The sequence below is a fragment of the Nothobranchius furzeri genome, chromosome 12 (genome assembly GCF_043380555.1).
Source record: "Nothobranchius furzeri strain GRZ-AD chromosome 12, NfurGRZ-RIMD1, whole genome shotgun sequence".
Taxonomy (NCBI): Eukaryota; Metazoa; Chordata; class Actinopteri; order Cyprinodontiformes; family Nothobranchiidae; genus Nothobranchius; species Nothobranchius furzeri.
The window spans coordinates 33,180,520-33,199,024 of record NC_091752.1 but is presented as its reverse complement, the minus strand read 5'-3'; the positions used below and the strand labels follow the sequence as shown (position 1 = coordinate 33,199,024).

General features: G+C 40.7%; 2 protein-coding genes across 3 annotated transcripts in view; one reads left to right on the top strand and one right to left on the bottom strand.

Moving 5' to 3' along the window:
• The window catches only part of sorcs3b (sortilin related VPS10 domain containing receptor 3b), a 79,286-nt gene extending 65,769 nt beyond the window's left edge, over positions 1–13,517 (top strand). The window contains exons 22-27 of the mRNA XM_015944880.3: positions 184–296; positions 551–685; positions 5,607–5,706; positions 6,479–6,584; positions 6,681–6,841; positions 10,583–13,517. Of these exons, the coding sequence (XP_015800366.3) occupies positions 184–296; positions 551–685; positions 5,607–5,706; positions 6,479–6,584; positions 6,681–6,841; positions 10,583–10,647 (680 nt within the window). The 3' untranslated portion in view covers positions 10,648–13,517. The remainder of the gene's footprint in view (positions 1–183; positions 297–550; positions 686–5,606; positions 5,707–6,478; positions 6,585–6,680; positions 6,842–10,582) is intronic.
• An 863-nt stretch (positions 13,518–14,380) lies between these two features.
• LOC107376006 (VPS10 domain-containing receptor SorCS1) overlaps positions 14,381–18,505 on the bottom strand; it is an 88,492-nt gene continuing 84,367 nt past the window's right edge. For both annotated transcript variants that reach the window (XM_015944879.3, XM_054750337.2), the window contains exon 27: positions 14,381–16,782. In XM_015944879.3, coding sequence (XP_015800365.3) covers positions 16,724–16,782 — 59 coding nt within the window. In that variant the 3' untranslated portion in view covers positions 14,381–16,723. The remainder of the gene's footprint in view (positions 16,783–18,505) is intronic.

Genomic DNA, 18,505 nt, shown 5'->3' with positions numbered 1-18,505 from the left:
GTTCATGTGGACCTATCTAATGAATAAAATGTCACGGTGTGCGAACACAAACGCCGGAGGACCAATTAACTTCAAGGCGTATGCTCCCAAATGAAAAAAGACACAACTGTACATCAGATTAATCAGAAGCTAAACCAGAAGTAGCGTTCATATTCGAATAGACGTTACTTCTGTTTTTCCTAGAGTTCTTCAGGTCACTGCTGTTGTCGTTTTCGCCGACTCTTGATGAGCACAATCCTGACATCCCAGAGTGGAGGGAGGACATAGGCCGTGTGGTGCGGACAGCTCTGTCAAAGGTACGTCAAGTCCCAGCAGATCTTTCCTGGGAATAACGTCAGACTCCAGTGGCTCCCAGGGTCATTATTATTTTATATCTGTGGAATTACAAAGCAGCAGTCATGTTCTGACATGGTCCTATCTGAAACGTTATCTGTAGTGACTGTACAAGTGCGGTTTACTGTAAATTCAAATTTATGTTAGTATTTTTTTTAATGGAAAATGGGTTTCAAGCTTTAGCTTTTGCTTTGGTTGTGTTGTTGGATCAATGCAGGTGTCTGACGTTCCTGAAGATCAGCTGATGGTGTCCATGTACCCGGGACTCCCAACCACCGCTGAGCTCTTTATCCTGCCTGATGAGCGCACCTTAAGTGAACACAAGAAAAACAGTGAAGAAGCACTGGACACAGTAAGAGCCACGATATGCTAACATGTTTACAATCTTCATTTTTGCATGGCACAATGAAAATTAGGCAACTAAACAGAAAAAAAGGCAGTTAAATACTAGGGATGCACCGATCAGGTTTTTTGCTGCCGATCACCGATACCGATATCAAAGAATGCTGATCACCGATACCGATCACGTGGATTGGCCAGAAATTTTCTACAACATTATAATGAGTGCTACAAACTACATAATCTGGGAATAAAGGAAATGTAACCTAATGTAAAATGGTCTGTATTAGGTTGTCACGGTGTGAAAATTTAACCTCACGGTTATTGTGACCAAAATTACCACGGTTTTCGGTATTATCGCGGTATTTTTTTTAAACGTGCTACATTTTCACACAATTAAATAAACCCTGTATGTCAGGAAATATTGTCCTCAGTTTGTGTCTAAATTTAGCCTAAAATGTGTTATTTTGTAATTATGTTGTTTATTTGTTTACATTTTTCCCCTTTAGTCTTTATAATACCAATTTTTGCCCATAACTTCGTATTTTATTTCTGTTTGATGTCATCATTTAAAAATATTAGATCAGATGATACTCAGTACTCAAGTAGCCTTCTAATCAGATACTTTTTTTTTACCCTTACTTGAGCAATCCGTATTTCAGGAAAATATTGTCCTCGGTTTGTGTCCTTCCAGTGAGCTTTGCAGATGTGGGAAAATGTCATCAGGCAGTAATCGTTGTTAAATTCATAATTATTCTCGGAGAGAGACCAACTCTTATCTGCCCCTGGGAGCCCCGTAATGCATAGCGTCATTTCAACATGGCGGTGTCCGCGACACGGTTTATATGCAGGTAGCGGCGCTGCGGCTGCTTTATATAGCGACTCGTTGCATTCTCCCTCAACCCAAATCCTCGGATCACGCATTTTAGCTAAAACGCTAACGTTAGCTTGCCTTGCGTTGACTGTAGAGTTGTGGGTGATGGTCACGCAGATGTGTCATGAGATATGAAGCGTTGCTGCCTTTCACAGACACTTTTTCTGCTCGTGCTGCAAACAGGATAGCCGCCCGTCTTCTATAAACTTCCTCGGCATTTTTCAAATATCTAAAATATGCCCGTACTTCCAACTTTGTCTTCTTTGAGGGATAATAAATGTCCTCCTGAGCGCTGCCGTCTCCTCCTTTGGCCATTATTTCAGCTTTAGCTTCAAGAAAGTTTTGTTGTAAACAAAGCGTGCATGTGCCGCCGGCAACTTCAGCAGATGATACGGTGGCTGGTAAGGGTCACCGCGCCTACACCGCAGCCACGGTAAACCCACCAAGATAATATAGTTTTTTAAAAACAAGACGGTTATTATTGTCAACTTTTTTTTTTTACCGGGGTTTAGCGCTACACTGGTTACCGTGACAACCCTACCTGATCGGTTTGCTTTGATCTATTTTGAAAATTCCGATCAAAACCGATAGGGGCGCTATCGGCCGATTACGATCAAATGCCGATCCATCGGTGCATCCCTATTAAATACCTTATTCTACTAGTTGTTGTAGCTCCATGCTAGCCTGGCACACCATCCTATACATGTAAATGTAAAGTCTGGTAACAACACAAAGACAGAGTTCGATCGCGGAAGAGAATCTACGATTGTCTTTCAAAACCAGAACTCAGAAGAAGATGAAGAAGAAGATGAAGACGACGCTCTATCCCTCATGTTCCAAAGAAAAGCCCAAGTCTAAAGCTGGGAGGCACACCGGAGACAGATGCGCTGCTGCGCCCGCAGTTTTAAGGAGTCAAGTGGTCACATAGGACTCACCGCTGAGGGCTTCTTGGAAAGTCGCGTGATAGTCACAACATAACGTAGGAAGTTACTCTATTGTTTATACCTGATCAGACTTACCGTTGTGTTTTGTCAGATTCTAATTCATAATAAATGGGTAAATATGCTAATTATTAGAATATTTAAAGATCAATAGTATCAAAACTGTGGCTGGGTTTGTGCCGTGAAGTCGTTCCACGTCGTAATGTTTGTAGTAAAGCCCTCCACAACGTAAACAGCCACGGCACTGTGGTGTCTAGCCACTCTCATTAACTATAATGGCTTCTATTTAAAATGACGGCGTGGGCGCGACACGACGCGTCTACCTCCGGTGTGCCCTAGGCTTCAATCACCCAATGCTGTTTCAAACAAGCACCGTTCTTGAGCCGACACCATCATTGTAGTTCTCCATCGCAGCTCTGGTGCTAAGCCCGCCTAATGTCTCTCTACAAACAGAGCACTGTGATTGCCTGGACCTACAAATGTGTGAGCCAATGGGAGACCTGCTGAGGCTACAATAGAGCTTGGCTGGACTGCTCTGCAAAGCAAAATATGTTGCCGCTGCTGCATTTCGTCTTGATTTTTAGGCTAGTTTCTTCTTCCGGCTCTTGGAGGGTGCAGACGCTTTTTTCCTCCTCTGCTCCATATCATATCCTCAATGCCCTTTGTCTGTCTCTGTGTGCTGGGTGCACGGCTGCTTCTGCATTTTTTCTGGAAACTGGAAACTGAAATTCACTAAAATGGATCTCGTCAGTTGGTCTCTCAATGCGACTGATAAAATTTTTTCAACGATGAGAACGGGAGAAAGGGCTCCCGGATGCCCCGCTTGGACAGACCCAGTTGGACACATCATGGACTCCTGGAAACAGTGGAACTTGATTTGTTTCTCTCAGCTGTCTGTGGAAGACTCTGAAGACGTGTGGATATTTGTGGTGTTGGTGTCAGGTTTCCTGCTCATTAGCTTTGGCTTCCTGGCTTACCGGAAAATTACTGAGCTGTCGGGGAATATTGGCCTAATCCCGGAGCTCAGAGATGGTTTGCACCACGCTGCGAATTCACAGACTCACATAATTGTCAAGATGAATCGTAAGCTTGGAACTTTGGCCGAGATTCATTCTTTGGCACAAAAAATGGATGCCATCAAGGAGAGAGTGGACGAGTCAGCACGGATTGGGATAGATTAATGTCCATTATTGGGATTTCGAGAGCTTGAGGACCAACAAACTGTAAGACAGAAAGGAAATAATCTCTGTCTGGCCCCGAAACAATTTCTAATCGTAATCTGGCATCCTTGAGCCTGCAAGGCTCCAAAGAAAACTCCCCCCTCAGAAGATATGTGGAATGTGCCGTCGCTATGGCAACTCAACTCTGTCTCCTTTGCCAGCCTGGGCGGGACTGCGAGAAGGCCGCTGAAACGTTCCAGGGTCACTGCAACCCTCCAACCCTCAATGCTCCTCCACCTATCCACACTGAGGTGACATGCGCTGCTTATCGTGGCTGCAGGAACTGAAGTTGGGATAGTCCCAACCCACAACCCCACCTAGTGGACACTTAAGTTGTGTGTTGTCTGAAGTCTGTTGCATATCTGTCTGAGGTGTTTTTTTGCAGAGCAAAGCTGCCCTCCCAGTGGAGGGGAACTGTGAGGTGCCTTTTTCCCCCTCCATCTGAACCAATCCTCATGTAACCCTCTGATCTCTATTAAGGTAGTGCAACTCAGGGTTGCGAATGACCACAGTCACCAATTCTTGTCATGTGTTTTGCCCACGTATGTCTGATCTTTGAATCGTGTGTACTGAAACTCTAATTTCCCTCTGGGATTAATAAAGTATCTTTGACTGATTGATTGATTCATGCTATAATTTCTTGCATTGTGATTTTTGCACCCAGACAATACTGTATTTATGTAAAATGATAGGCCGGAACTTTCCAAGTCTTGCTGAACTCACCAATGGAAGCGGAGCTCGTTCAGTGAGGAGAGCCATTCTGCTTTTACTGAAAATGTGAACATGCACAAGATGAAAAATCCCTCTGATTGAGATCTCATGAGAAATTGATGCTAAATTGCAACATTCATTAGTTATCTGGCATACATACTGCTTTCAAGAGAGGGACATTTTTAATGCAGCTAAGGATAAAATGATAATGACCTGCACTTGTATGGCGCCTCTCAGAGTAAGGACTCCAAAGCGCTTTACACTACAGTGTATCATTCATCCATTCACACACACATTCATACACTGGTGGAGATGAGAGGCGAGGCTCCCGAGCACAGGCGCCACCGGACCCTCCGACCACCACCAGATAAAAGTTATCTGCTAGGAGAAATGAGAAAAGCTACACTGTTGGTTACAGGCATGGATGTTTACACATTTTGTGGAAATCAGTAGTTTTAATTGCTTGATTTTTGTTTTGTTTTGTTTTGTTTTTGTTCCTTTTTTCTCCTTGGATGTAATTTTTTTCCAATCAGATCCGTAACCGGAAAACTACTTGGTTGTGTATATTTTGGTTTCTGTGGTTTGTTCTACCTAATATCATATTAAGTGAATGCTGATATACCGAAAGCCCATCAAGAATGAGTGTTTTTTAACACCATTAATTAACTCACAAAAAGAGGCAACAACAGTGTAAATGTAACACTAATAAAGTGGGGTTCACGGTTTAGCTTTGATCCACATAATGCAGGTGATAATAAGAGAGCAGTGTGAAGCCCACCATGAAACATGTCCAATTTGAACATCACAGAGGCGAGGCAGCGATTCCTGCTGTATTTTGGATTTGCTGACACTGTTTTTATTGTTTGCTGCTGTCATTGTCGTTAGAGTTGTTGCACAAACTCATCACAAGGTAAAAGGAAGTTATTTACGACCGGCCTTATGTGTTATGCTTGGTGTGGATGGACTTATGCATCTGTGTTACAAACACAAATCACTGAATCATTCTAATGAATACTAACTCATTTCAGTTATTAAAAAATATATCTGACAAGTGTGTGTGTGTGTGTGTGTGTGTGTGTGTGTGTGTGTGTGTGTGTGTGTGTGTGTGTGTGTGTGTGTGTGTGTGTGTGTGTGTGTGTGTGTGTGTGTGTGTGTGTGTGTGTGTGTGCATGCGCGTCTTTTAAACAGATATCAGATATTTTTGCCAATGCCCTGAACCAAGGCCGGATCCAGTTTGAGCTGAAAGCTAATACTCGCATTATCGTGTACATGACTCAGCAAACTTTGGGTAAGTGTTTCTGGGACATTAGCTTATTGTGTCCACCCACCACTGCAGGTGTTGCATGTGCAGGTGCATTAAACAAATGCTTCAAATGATGGTGAAATTTAATACATTACTGCGTTTCTACATTTCTGCAGCACAATTTTTTCTGCTTGCATGTATGGAAAAAGCTCACTTGTGTGTTTTTAACGACTGCAGAAAACTACATATGGCATTACAGGACTAAAATTATCTTCAATGTTCAATTTTGACCCGAGGCTGAGGTACAGTAGCTCTGTTTGAAATCAGCCAATCGATGAGAGTGATTGACAAAGAAGGCTCTTGGTATGCTTTGAGGAAATCTGCAGGGTCACCTGGTCATTAGCATATTGCTAAAATGTGTCGATCAGCTCCGCGTGGCTTTACCCTTTTCATCCACCAATGGATCTGTCTTCATTTGTGTCTGCCTACAAAGGTCTGGGTTGCCTTTAAAAAGATCCAGAAAGGTCATACACTTCATAGGTGTCTCTCTGAGGGAGAAAAAGATGGGTGGTGAGGGGAAACACTTTGAATATTGCTTCTCAGCATGCATAAGCTGCTACCTTGTGACAGATCCCAGGGAGACGCGGTGGACATCCTAACGGTTCCTTTGAAAGCCCTCAGGGGATTACACACAAAGTACAGTGCTTTAAACTGTAGCTGCAGTTGGTACATGACGTGGGGCAAGGAACAAGGCATAGATTGGGAAAAAGAGAACAGGTTTTATGAATACGTCTTAATCAAAATGTACTTTTTTCAGCTCCACTTGTGGATTCAAATACCATCCATAGTGGGTCGGCCATGCTCATGCTGCTCAGCGTCGTATTCGTTGGTTTAGCTGCATTTTTTATCTACAAATTCAAAAGGTACGTCCACTCACAAGAGGTTTTTTTAATCTGTGAATTCAGAAAGAAAAAAATGCTCTTTGTTTTTGTTTTTGTTTCTTGTTGATGCACCAAAAGAAAAATCCCATGGATTCATGTTCAGACAGAGGACCGCCACGAGAAGGATCCAGAGGTGATGAGCACAGTGGGTCAGAACGATGCCATGTCCAAGGTCAAACTCAGCGAGTTTCCATCTCAGAAAGAATTCATGGAAAAGGAGCTGGAGGGCAGAAGCAGAGGTAGTTCTTCTTCTTTGCAGTTAATATCTGACACTGTACTTGACAAATGGAAGAAATACAAACAGGTTTTACACTAAATAGTTTTGCAATATTTAGGCCTAGATTATACTTCTTATCTGTGGAGACATGCAACGTCATTATCTGTGGTCGCAAGGGTTCTCCAACAGGGTTGCAAGGTCGGAGAGCTCAAGCCTGCGATTGGTCAGGATGCTGCTTCCTTTAACTTCGTCAACAGCACCGTTATCCCCGCTCAAAAATAATAAAACGAGAGCCGATGAAATATCTAGCGACAGACACAGAGCAGCCTTGTGGAAACATGCAGACGATTTAAATGTTAATACAACGGTGACTGAAGGAGTTCAAAGACACGCAGTAGAGTTTTTATTTGTGTCAGGAAAAATGAGTTTGGGTGGGTTTGGTATCTGTGTGACGAGGTGAAGGAAAATGAGTTACAAATTCATCTGACATAACTGCAATGGTAGCAGGACACACCAGAAAAGTACAACGCCCTCTGCTGTCCTATTGGAGAATTGCTTCACAACACCAACACACGTACGAAGAAGTCTGAAAGAAAAACGTCTCCGTCAGTGCGTGTGTGTGTGTGCGTGCAATTGCATGTGTGCGTGTGCGTGTGTGTGTGTGTGTGTGTGTGTGTGTGTGTGCGTGCGTGTGTGTGTGTGTGTGTGTGTGTGTGTGTGTGTGTGTGTGTGTGTGTGTGTGTGTGTGTGTGTGTGTGTGTGTGTGTGTGTGCAAACTTGCTTACGAACTATAAACTAGGATTTAGAGGTGCATGAAGTAAGAATGACATCCTGTGGTCAAAGTTGGGTACTACAAAACAACCCCCTTCACTCCTGCCGTTCGTGAGTTTCGTGGCTGTTGCCAGTTAAGAATCAGTGACAGAAGTTTCTACATGGTGAGTGAGGACAAGTCACATACTAAATCGATAAGTAGAATAATACATTTAAATGTAAAATCAAGTTGTTGATAATTGAAAAAAATATCTTGAGATCTTTTTACATTCCATGCTTTCGTTCTTTTTTAAACACAGAAACAGTTTTGTTTACCTGTTTTGTAGCTACAGTTTTTTACAGATCTTTTTACAGCCGACTACTTTTTTCTAATTCACTAAAAAAAGTCATGGCTTCTTATAATCTCTTCTGGGCCGCTCCTTTTATTGGCTAAAGTTGTTTCCATGATGCAGCTGGTTTTTATTGGCTGGTTGCAAATTACAAGTGTTTGTGTGTTAGAATTTGCAACCTTGCGGGCTCACATAGGATTGGCTCTGGAACCCGGAGGTATAGGGCGGGCCAGATTATAAACAAAGACTATATTCCTCTTTGGCCTTTTTAAAAGGAGAAAAACTGTTAACCCCTAGCCGGCTGAGAGGGAAATCTGTTTCTATGTACATAGCTTTCCTTCCAGCATGATTGAGACATTAGACTGTGATTATTATAGTCTAAAAATCTTACTAATTGCACCTTTAAAAGCAATGTTTCACATGTGAAAGTGAAACTTACAAAGTCTGTCACTGCTGCTGTCACTGATAAAATACTCATTATAATGTTCATTTTAAAATAAAAAAAAAGTCAATTCTTCTTTTTCAAAGTTAAAACAATTCAAGTAAATTATGTAAGAAGGAAGCAATGTATCTCGTAATAACTCAGTGACAATACAAAAACCAACATCCTCTAGCTACTGTATATGTTTGGATGTGAAAACAAAAAGTAGCCAAGCAAAACTACTAGGTGTGACAGCTCTGATTCAGTGTATTTTTTAGTTTATAGAAGCCAAATTAAACACAGACTATTAATATCAGAACCTCTCTGATCCATTAATCCGTTAAGGATTTAAAGGATGACTGTCAGTAAGAGACTGATACAGATTAATAAATGTATTGCTCTAAATACATCACTTTCCATATGAATAAGCCTTACAAGTGTTTAGCGTAGCCTGAAGTGGCACCATTGTTTCAGTTTCACCTTTTTATGGCTCCTTTTTAAGGGGGGAGGCCAGCGCGCTCCCACATTAAAGTGCAGCGCACGTCCGAGTGGCTGGAACAACTTTATCACTGCAGTATGTCATATTTTTTTGCAAATTGCCCCCACCACCAAGAGCCAGCTGCAGCATCTGTGCAGCACCCCGATATCACCGTGACAAGTTAACTCTCTGATTGCTCTGCGTGACATCCGCTGTGATGTCTTTTAGATGGGAACTGCTCAGTCCCTGCACACAGTTGGAATTGTTTGACAAAAGTAGCATTGCAGTGCTCCCGACACAGACATGTGGGCTGCAGGCCCTTTTTCTGATCACTCAGCACTTCAGCTGTTCTTCATTTCTCAGCTGTTTCTACCTTTTCAAGTCCTTGCTGATCTGAAACAAATTAACTTCCTGTTTCCCTCTTTAGTTGCTCTCGAACGTGTTTATTTACCAAAATATCAGTACAGCACAGGGCATTTTGGTCCTGGTTGCTAAGATAAAATTAATTTACAACCTGATGTTTAAAGGTTTTATTCATACTCGTCTAATTGCTTGCAGCTTTATAGATTCAGATTTTGGCTGAGACACAAATGCACAGCTGAATCTGTTTTTTCCGACCGTGTTAAAAGAATAATAAAATCATCATCTCTGCATGTCACTGTCCTGCCTGCTGCACTAATAACATCCCTCATTATGTTATTGGATATTGATTTAATTTGTTTCATATACAGCTGCATTTTTGCAGGCAGTTGTTGCTCAGATTGCTTGCAAAATTGCTCCCCAGTTGAGTAAAAAGATAATTAAGACGTTAAATGGCGGTGTTGGAGTTGGGACTATTTGTGTTCTTTTTTAAACAAGCTGCAAAAGGAAAACCTGCTAGATTTTAAAAGCTGTTACAGAAAAGTCAAGCTTTATCCGTCTTGTTTGCAGCTCTTTGGGTGAAGTATTTCTGCTGACTAGCTAGCTGGTGAAGAAACTGCAGTTTAAAGTGTGTGTGTTTTTTTACCAGAAGCTGGTAGAGACTCAAACCCAAGAACATCAGACCTACATTCATCTTGTGGGCTGCAACATAACTCCAAGTGAATAATGGTGTTGCTTCGTAACTGCAAGCTGCAACAAAAATGAGTTATTGCAGCTCCGGCGGCAATTAGCTTGTGTAATCAACAACAATCTAATTTTTTGGTAATTATATGTATTGAGCTGAACCTATTAGGAATTGGCTGAAACTAGATAAAGCAGAAAAAATAATCTACAACAGAGTAGAAATAAACATGTTTTGTTGGTGGCTTCACTAATTTGTGTGTATTTTATAAAAGGTCATGAAAATTCTAAACAGATATTTTTAAAGGTTGTTAGTGAGATTAAAGGTGAAAGATTTATTTCCCAGTCTTCTCCTTTATCAACACTATTTTTCTTATCCTGGTTCCATGTGATTATTAGTCTTTTTCAGAAAACACTGTTTAATCTTTTAGATTCTGCTTTTTTATTGACTAACAAACATACTTACATCAGAGATCATTAGTTCTGATGGTCAGATCATTCTGATGAATTGACAGCTGTGTTATGAATAAAATCGGCTTTTTAGTGACTAAAACAGTCAAGTTAAATAATTAGAAGCGACTTGTTTGGTTGCTGTTTGAAGCAATCGTTGCATCACCCCTAAAGCCATGCAGATAAAGTCAGAATCTGAGATAACATCCGTCTGTGATGAAAGTGCGATGTCAAAGCAGTCAAACAAATAAGTTTTTTTTTTCATGCTTTCAGGAGGATTTGGAAGAAATATGGAGAGAATCGTCACAAGAGAATTTCCAAACTGTACTAATGTCTAAGACATGAGCTCTGTTACTGAGTAAGTACTGAGCTGTCGTGTTTTAATTGTGCTAAAATAGTTTGTTGTTTTTTTTTATTAGTTTCGTTTTCAAAGCTGATATCTACTATTGTTCAGTCATTTTAACTCCCAGGGATAGGAATAGTGGTTTCCAGTATTTGTGTATAAAAGTCCATCGAGACAACCTCCAGTTTTTAAGGGATCGAACAGCTGAAAGTAGCTGAGAATGTTTTTACTGCTGCCATTCAGCACACATGGCTAATGTCTAAATGTTAAGGAGATAATATTTGAGTCTGACAACATTTGACCACCACTTACGTACTGTGAAGTAAAAAGTGTTTGACCCTTTCCAGGTCTATTCTGTTTTTGCTTTTGTGATAAACAAACAAATTCCATCATGAAGAGGAGGAAGGCAGAATTTTCAAAAGATGAATGGGAAGATGTTATCCTAGCCAACCTTTACCCCCTCTGGTAAATCACAATTTAACAGCGAACATTAATTTTATTTAAAGTTACAATATGGAACATTTTAATAAAAAGCTATATTAAAAAATGATACCTCCACGGGGTCTTTGGAGCTGTGCAGAATGAATGTACAGTTTCTCCTTTAAAAGCTATATTGAAAAAAAATTGTCCAATTTTTATTTTGTCGGACTTGACAATATGTCGTATATATGTCGATGGGCATGACACTGGGCTTACATTTACATCTACCAGCCACTAGAGGGCACTACTGCGCTAAAAAGCCCGCTCAGCAAGGCGAGGCTGGGACTGTGTAAAATGGCCGACTTGACAGGTCAAGCAGCTTATTCTGATCTCAGAAGATTTATTTAACAATAAATACTGTTTTGAAATAAACTTATTGGAAGAAATTAGTCTTTACGATTTGTCTCTGAACGTGGTGCTGAAATGTGTCAACAGTGAACCAATATCCCGACGGCTGGAAACTTTGTCCTGTTGTTGCTACACCACCTCTGAACACCAGAGTCCACCACAGTGTCTGTGTTCCATAGTCAACCTTGTGTTTAATTGTATCAACACCAAGCTCTGATTACTACCAGTCTTATAGAAATAACAAATCACAACAACAGTCAAATTCTAAAGCAAAGGAACCCAGAATATTATCTAAAGTGCTGCAGGCCTCTTGTTTTAGGTCGATGTCAGAGTTCATGATTCAGTGATGAGAATCATTTGCCTAAAAGCCATTAGATGGGACTTTAAAGAAAATATTCCGTGGGATGATGAGATAAATGTGGAACTTTCTGGAAGTTGGGCACCACTTTAACGATGTATTTCAGATAAAAACTCATCGTAGCAACAGTCAAACATGGTGGTGGTTTGGGGCTGATTTGCTGCTGAAGAACACATCGAGGAAAAAGTCAGAAGATATGAACATTTATTCACCCGTGAGAGAATAAGCACAAAATACGGAGCAAACGTGGATGGAAATGACGGAAAATGTGGGTTTAGAGGTGGCGACCAAATAAAGAGGTGGAGTAGAATGAAGGACAAATTATTTCCGTGTTATAAAGTCTCTGAAATAAACCAACACATTAGTAAATACACTATCAGGGACTGGATACATGAGTGTTATGATGGCAGGATACCACAGAACAGCGCTGCGCCCTCTGTTGTCCTGGCGGGGAATTGCTTTGCAACACCCCGCTGCCTGAACAGAAGTTCGAACGTGAAAACCTTTCAGACACTCCGTGTACGTCTCTCTATTGCGGAGCTCACGGAAAAGTATGATTCAGGCTTAAAATCTTTATTTTCTAATCCTGTTTGTTATGTGTCATGGAATTTTTTACGTAGTAGACTGGATAGCTTTCCCCCTTAATAAATAAAAACAGTCATTGAAAACATTTTGAATTGAATCAGGTTACCTGTGTTAGGTAAACACATTTATTTTTTATTTGAAATATTTAAGTGTGACGAAGACAGAGAAAAAAATCTGAAAAGGGTCAAATGCTTATTCACAGCTCTGTAATCTGGTTCTTTTTTAGGGTTACATAACCAGCACAAGACAGATAAATGTGTTTGATAAAATATCACATAAATGTTATGTTTTTATTTCTACCTCACATCATTTACTTGTTTATTTTCTTTTTTTTTTTCTTAAAATGTTCCCTTACCACACAAATTAACTCAGGCTGTAATCTGACCTGTCATTTTCTTTTCTTTATAAGAGTTATTTTAATATTTGTGTCCTGCTTGGCTCACTCTGTTTGCGTATTTTTTACGACAAACAGAACAGGTATGCCTCCATGGCATTGAGATATAATGACTACCTTTTTGTGAAATTCTGCTATCCTGGAGTTTATCATCTTTGTACCTTAAAATAAAAGATATTTGACTATTACATATAACTCTGATGTGTGATAATGTCAAAATCTGACTGTTGTGAATGCTGAAAAAACTCTGTTGGATGTACAGCGATTTAAAAGATTGTTTGATGAAAGTCTGGCCTTAAGGGTTAAAGTTGTACATAGAAAAAGAAGGGATATAATATATTCATTCTTTGTTGTAAAGTCACTGATCAGAGCTGTATTGTGTTTCAATCACCTCCAGTCCAGCAACAAGCTGTATACTTTGATTTAATTTTTTTTAAACGACGACATGCCCTGACGGTCTGTGATCAAAGACTGCACTGGGGTGTGTGAGTTCTGTACAAATATATTTATTTATGGTGATTTTAAAGTTTACTTGGCGCATTAAACTAATTATTAAACACTTGTGTACTGGTCTAGTTGTGCAGTCGTTCAAACGTTATGCATGATACGATCAATAGTGTTGTACCCTTTTGTCAGTTCTTTGTTTTAAATCACATTTCTTCTGAAACTGTTCAAAATAAATGTATTTTTATATCATTAATATTATTTTCCCTGTTGTGCACGTCCCCCTCTGTGCTTTGGTGTGTTTAAGCAGTCGTGTCGGTGTTGTCATGGCATGAACCTGCAAGAACAAATTGGTCCAGGAAGCCATGTTCATACAAGACTGCCCCAGTCTTATCAGAAGCACAGGTGGCTTGTAGCAGTCAGTGTATCACACTACTCTTAATGATCTCACAGAGGCTCTAAAGTCAGCTTTAATGGGCAGAGGTGTGATAACGGCCATGTGAAGATTCCCATCTGACATTTAGACTGAGCTTCACTTCGCCACTATTACTCAGGTTTGCCTGTTACTGATGGTTTCTCTTTAATGGGAGCAATTACTGGATGCTGATGAGAAGCAGATGATTTGGTTCGGAAAATATTACAATAGCTTCCACTTTGTTTATATTAAGTAAGGAAGTGTTGCACAATAAAAGTCAGACAAGCTGTCAGGTCGAAGGACGAAAGCCCACACTCGACGCGGCGGCAGCAAACCGGCCCGTCCTCTGCTCTGCATTTTGTTTGCCACTTCAACAACTTTGTACCACACACCAATCTCCATCACTCAAACAGCCATCAACGCCCCGAGAGTCTTATTCTCGCCTCTGCTCTCAGTCTGAATTAACACCAAGGCCTTTCTCTAACCGCCCTGGGATGTTCGGCGTTGCACAATCAAATTGAACGATGACAATCACTAATGGATGATTCGCTGCAGCCAGACACTGTAATGTAGCACTCAATGAAAGGAAACATGCTCATCAATTTCACACTGTGGCTAACACAATATTGCTGTGGGTTATTGTTGTGGGACATTTTTCATTCAAGGTGCTACCCAGACAGGGAAAATCTCCTTTGTTGACTGTGTGTGTGTGTGTGTGTGGGTGTGTGTGTGTGTGTGTGTGTGTGTGTGTGTGTGTGTGTGTGTGTGTGTGTGTGTGTGTGTGTGTGTGTGTGTGTGTGTGTGTGTGTGTGTGTGTGCGTGTGTGTGTTGATTTCCTGGAGAGGGGATAATTAATTTGTTGCACAGTGGGAGAACCAAGAAACTAGCCAATTAGAATCACTCCAGGATACTCTGTGCTTTTCATTGTCCTCCCACTCGGCCTCTTTGTAACAAGGAAATGGCTGCAGTGAAACTTTGGGCATGCCAAGCAACACTTATTAAGTGGCGAAGCACAAAAAACCCCTAAATAATCTGAGTGAGAGAGTCATAACCACCAGTTTGAGACAGACAGATGAGGTGAAGTCATGAATGACTAATGGTGGTAGTCAGATACGTGATGTAAAGTGTTTGTGCTTCTAAGAATGAACTCAACAAGCAGCCATGTTGCCTTTCTGTTGTGTCTCTGCTTTATTCAGTTTGCTTCTGCAAGATCAAATAAAAATATTTTAACAACCCATTCAATGATCACCTCACAATGAACGGCTTGTGCACAGCCTCTGAGAAAACAGAAAATACCGTAATTCACAATTTTTTTTAATCTTTTCTTCTTTCTAAATGAGACATAGTTTAAGTAGCTTGAAAGAGGAAACAAAAAACGTCATGCAAATAGGTTCACAACTGTATTCACAGATCAATATTCGAGACTCAAATGAAATTTACTAAAATAAATTGCAAGCACGGGAGGGAGTAAAAAGAGATCTTCTGACAAGCGTGTGTGGAGTTCGTCTAAGTTTATTTATGCTTTGGGCTCAATCAGAGGATTGCGAGGAAGAAGCATCGAGAAGCCTCTGGTCAATTTGTCTTGCTGACATATGATGCTGACAACACTTAAAAAGAAAAGTTTGATGAAGAAGAACTTCAGTACATATCCCAAAGAGACAGCAGCTGACCGAAGCTGCGCGCGTAGGCTGAGCCATGTTGACAGGAGATACGTCTTCTCTATCTCCGTGTCCCTCGTAGCAGAGGAGACGAACAAATCTGCAGCCTTTTGTTCGCCGAGTCCTTGGGGGCAAACCAGGAACAGGCTGCAGGCTCCTCTGCATCGCCGGAAACCTGGGAAACAGTGTTTATAGGTGCTGATATCACGCTGAAGGGTAAAAAGGCTATTAGCACAGCAAAATAAGAGTAAAAAAATACAGAATATAAATGATACCTCAACCTTCGCAGTAAATATCAGTTCAAAGGAACGACAAGAAGCATTCTGTAAGTCTGCCAAGGAGTTTGTAACTTTGTGGTTTTAAAGAAAACACACTTTGATCTGGTGACTAATTAAAATGCACATTTACAACTTTGTCAATTCTTTTTTTTTTTGCTGCATTACAAATTAAGTTGTTTGTAAACTTGTCTGCACAGGGAGTATCTAGTAAATTTACATGTTGTTGTTAAAAGGTGAACAAGAAATTCACCCAGCTACAGATGAATAAGTTTAGAGTCAAAATGGCCGCACTAAATGAAAGCATTGCTGCTGCAAAAACACATAGCATCATTAGAATATTTTAGCTCTGCGTGGATAAGTGATGGTTCGCTGGTACTAAAATGACTTATTTGTGTCTCCTAAACAAGAGGGACTGCTCAGATTTGCATCTTCTGTGTATACCTATCTCCTATAATCTTCTGTTCTTTTTTTCCCGCTGTTATGACATATATATAACACTGTGAGCTGCAGAGGGACAGGCTTGATGGAATACACAGATCTGAGGCTGGGAGCCCTCCATCATCTCCTGGATATTGCGAGCTTCCATTGGATGAGAATCTGGTGATAAGATTTACTGATTACAAAGAGCTTAATGAACCCGGTTCCTTCACCGTCTTTACCCAGATAAGCTCGCTCATGTACTTGCAAAAAAAAGTAAACTTCTCAAAACACAAGTCTATAAACAGAAATAGGAAGAAAAATCGGAAGTTTCATTACGCATCTCTGTCGTTTCGCCATTTGACGGTTTCACATTTGGGCAGATGCAGCTGTAACCAGCTGAGACAAATAACGTTCACTTCTTCCATTATGGATGTACATTATTTACATAAAAAGATCAATGTCCTTGCAAAAATACAAGTATTTCAGTCAAAAAGTGTTCCTTTTCAAGAGGCAAGTATAAATCTGTGCAGTCTCCTCTGAGGGATTTAGGCAGCGCAGTGTGAACTGGTCCATCCATGCATGGGCAGCAAAAAGACTCGAGACCATTCATTGTGACCGCAGTTTCCTAGCTTGCTGGAAGTAACTGCCAAAGAAGATGTATTGCTTTCGAGTCAGTCATAGACTCCCAACATTAAAACACACAGGGCGCTTCATCCGAGAGGTTGATGTCTGTGTGAGATGGCAGGTAGCCTGGTGAGGGAGAAGAGAAAGGGAAGAGTCAGTGGAGAGATTCTATTAGGCATTTGCATAAGTGTGTATTTTTGCAGGCAAACACATTCATCTTGGATGGGTCGATTGTTTACTGTAGGTACGGGAGGAGGTAAATCAACTGGAACTTCATAGATATTCCTTGATGAAAATGCTTTCACCGCTCCACCGCTTTCCTGATTCTCTAATTATTTTATTGGATCAAATAATTCACCGGGACATCCCCATCACTTTAGCTGGCACCTGATTGTGCTTCACTTACCTGTGTAGACTAATACCTCCATACAACAAACTCCGGACGGTAAAAGCATAAATATACAGTGCACAATAAAAGCTGCCTCTTGGCAACTTGCATGACAATGCAGGAGGCGGAGAGACAGCATCAGCACTTAACATTAAGTGAATCTGTTTTTGCTGTCAACCTGTGGCCATGGTTTCTTTACTGAAGTGAAAAATGATTCTGTTCTAAAGGGTTCCTTACAAATACATATCACCCAAATTATTCAAAGAGTTCTGGTTTGAGTGCTGAGGTTGTGAGATGTCTAGTTCCACTGTTTAAAGGCTAATGTAGCGTTCATGCTAAATGTCTGGCTTAACTCACACACCAGATAATGCTAAACAGATGGGTAGCACATTCAAGGAAAATCTAACTTTTCTGGGTTTTTTCTGATTATAATCGGTCGCTCTGAGATTTTCATGCAGGCTGAACATGAAAACAGTCTCCCACATCAATCTCCTGCATTAGCTTCTGATAGAAAATAGACGTTGAAACTCTAGGATTTGAAAATCCTCACAGATCTACTTCACACTGTGAGTCAACTCTCACCTACCGTCACTCATGACGGGGGAAGGTTTTTGTTTGTTTAATGTCTGGTAATCAACAGCGGACGACTTGGCTAGTTTAAGCCAACAGTTAGCATTAGCAACACCACCACACAGCAGAAGCCCCTCCAGGCTTGTGTTTGTGGAGATAAGACATCCATGTTGCAAGTCAGTGGTAGAGTTGTGTTGATGGTAACCAGTCTGGGGCAAAATGATATTTGGCAGATGTCCAAAGTAAAATATACTCCAAATGCTGCCATATGAAGCTCAGCTGTGATGTTGCAGACTTGGGGTTTGTGGGCTTTTTGATGCCCTGAGTACTGCCTGAAAGGCATTCCTTCCTTCTACGGACCACTATAAATGCATTGATTAAATGAGTAATCTAATCCTTTCATCCGTTCATTATGTAAAAATATAGTGAGAATTTTACAGTGAGAAATTTCTTGGAAGGAAGTTTAGACATTAGAATGTCTATGGAGTTGTGTTGCCATTAGCCAAACAAAGGTGAAATGTCCAAATATCAGGAAAATAGACTCAAAATCATGTCAAGCTACTCTCTCCTCCATCTGACTTCTACATCTTCAAACAGGCACATCTGAGCTTTTTTTCCGCCAAAGAACGACTTACAAGGCACTCACTCCTACTAAAGACCATGCTGATGTATTAAAATATGAGTAAAGCTGACCTATAATGTGCTTTATAAATATAAAAGATAACTAAGTTTCTCGCATAGGTATAGTGCTTGGGGTAAAGTTGTAACTGTGTTCAAAACGAATGGCAAATGATGGAAGAGCCATAAGTCTGGCCCTTAATGTAAGTGTTTGTCCGTTTGCACATTCTCAAGAATAGAGCAGCAGAGAGTCCAGTAAACCTCCAGAAGTTC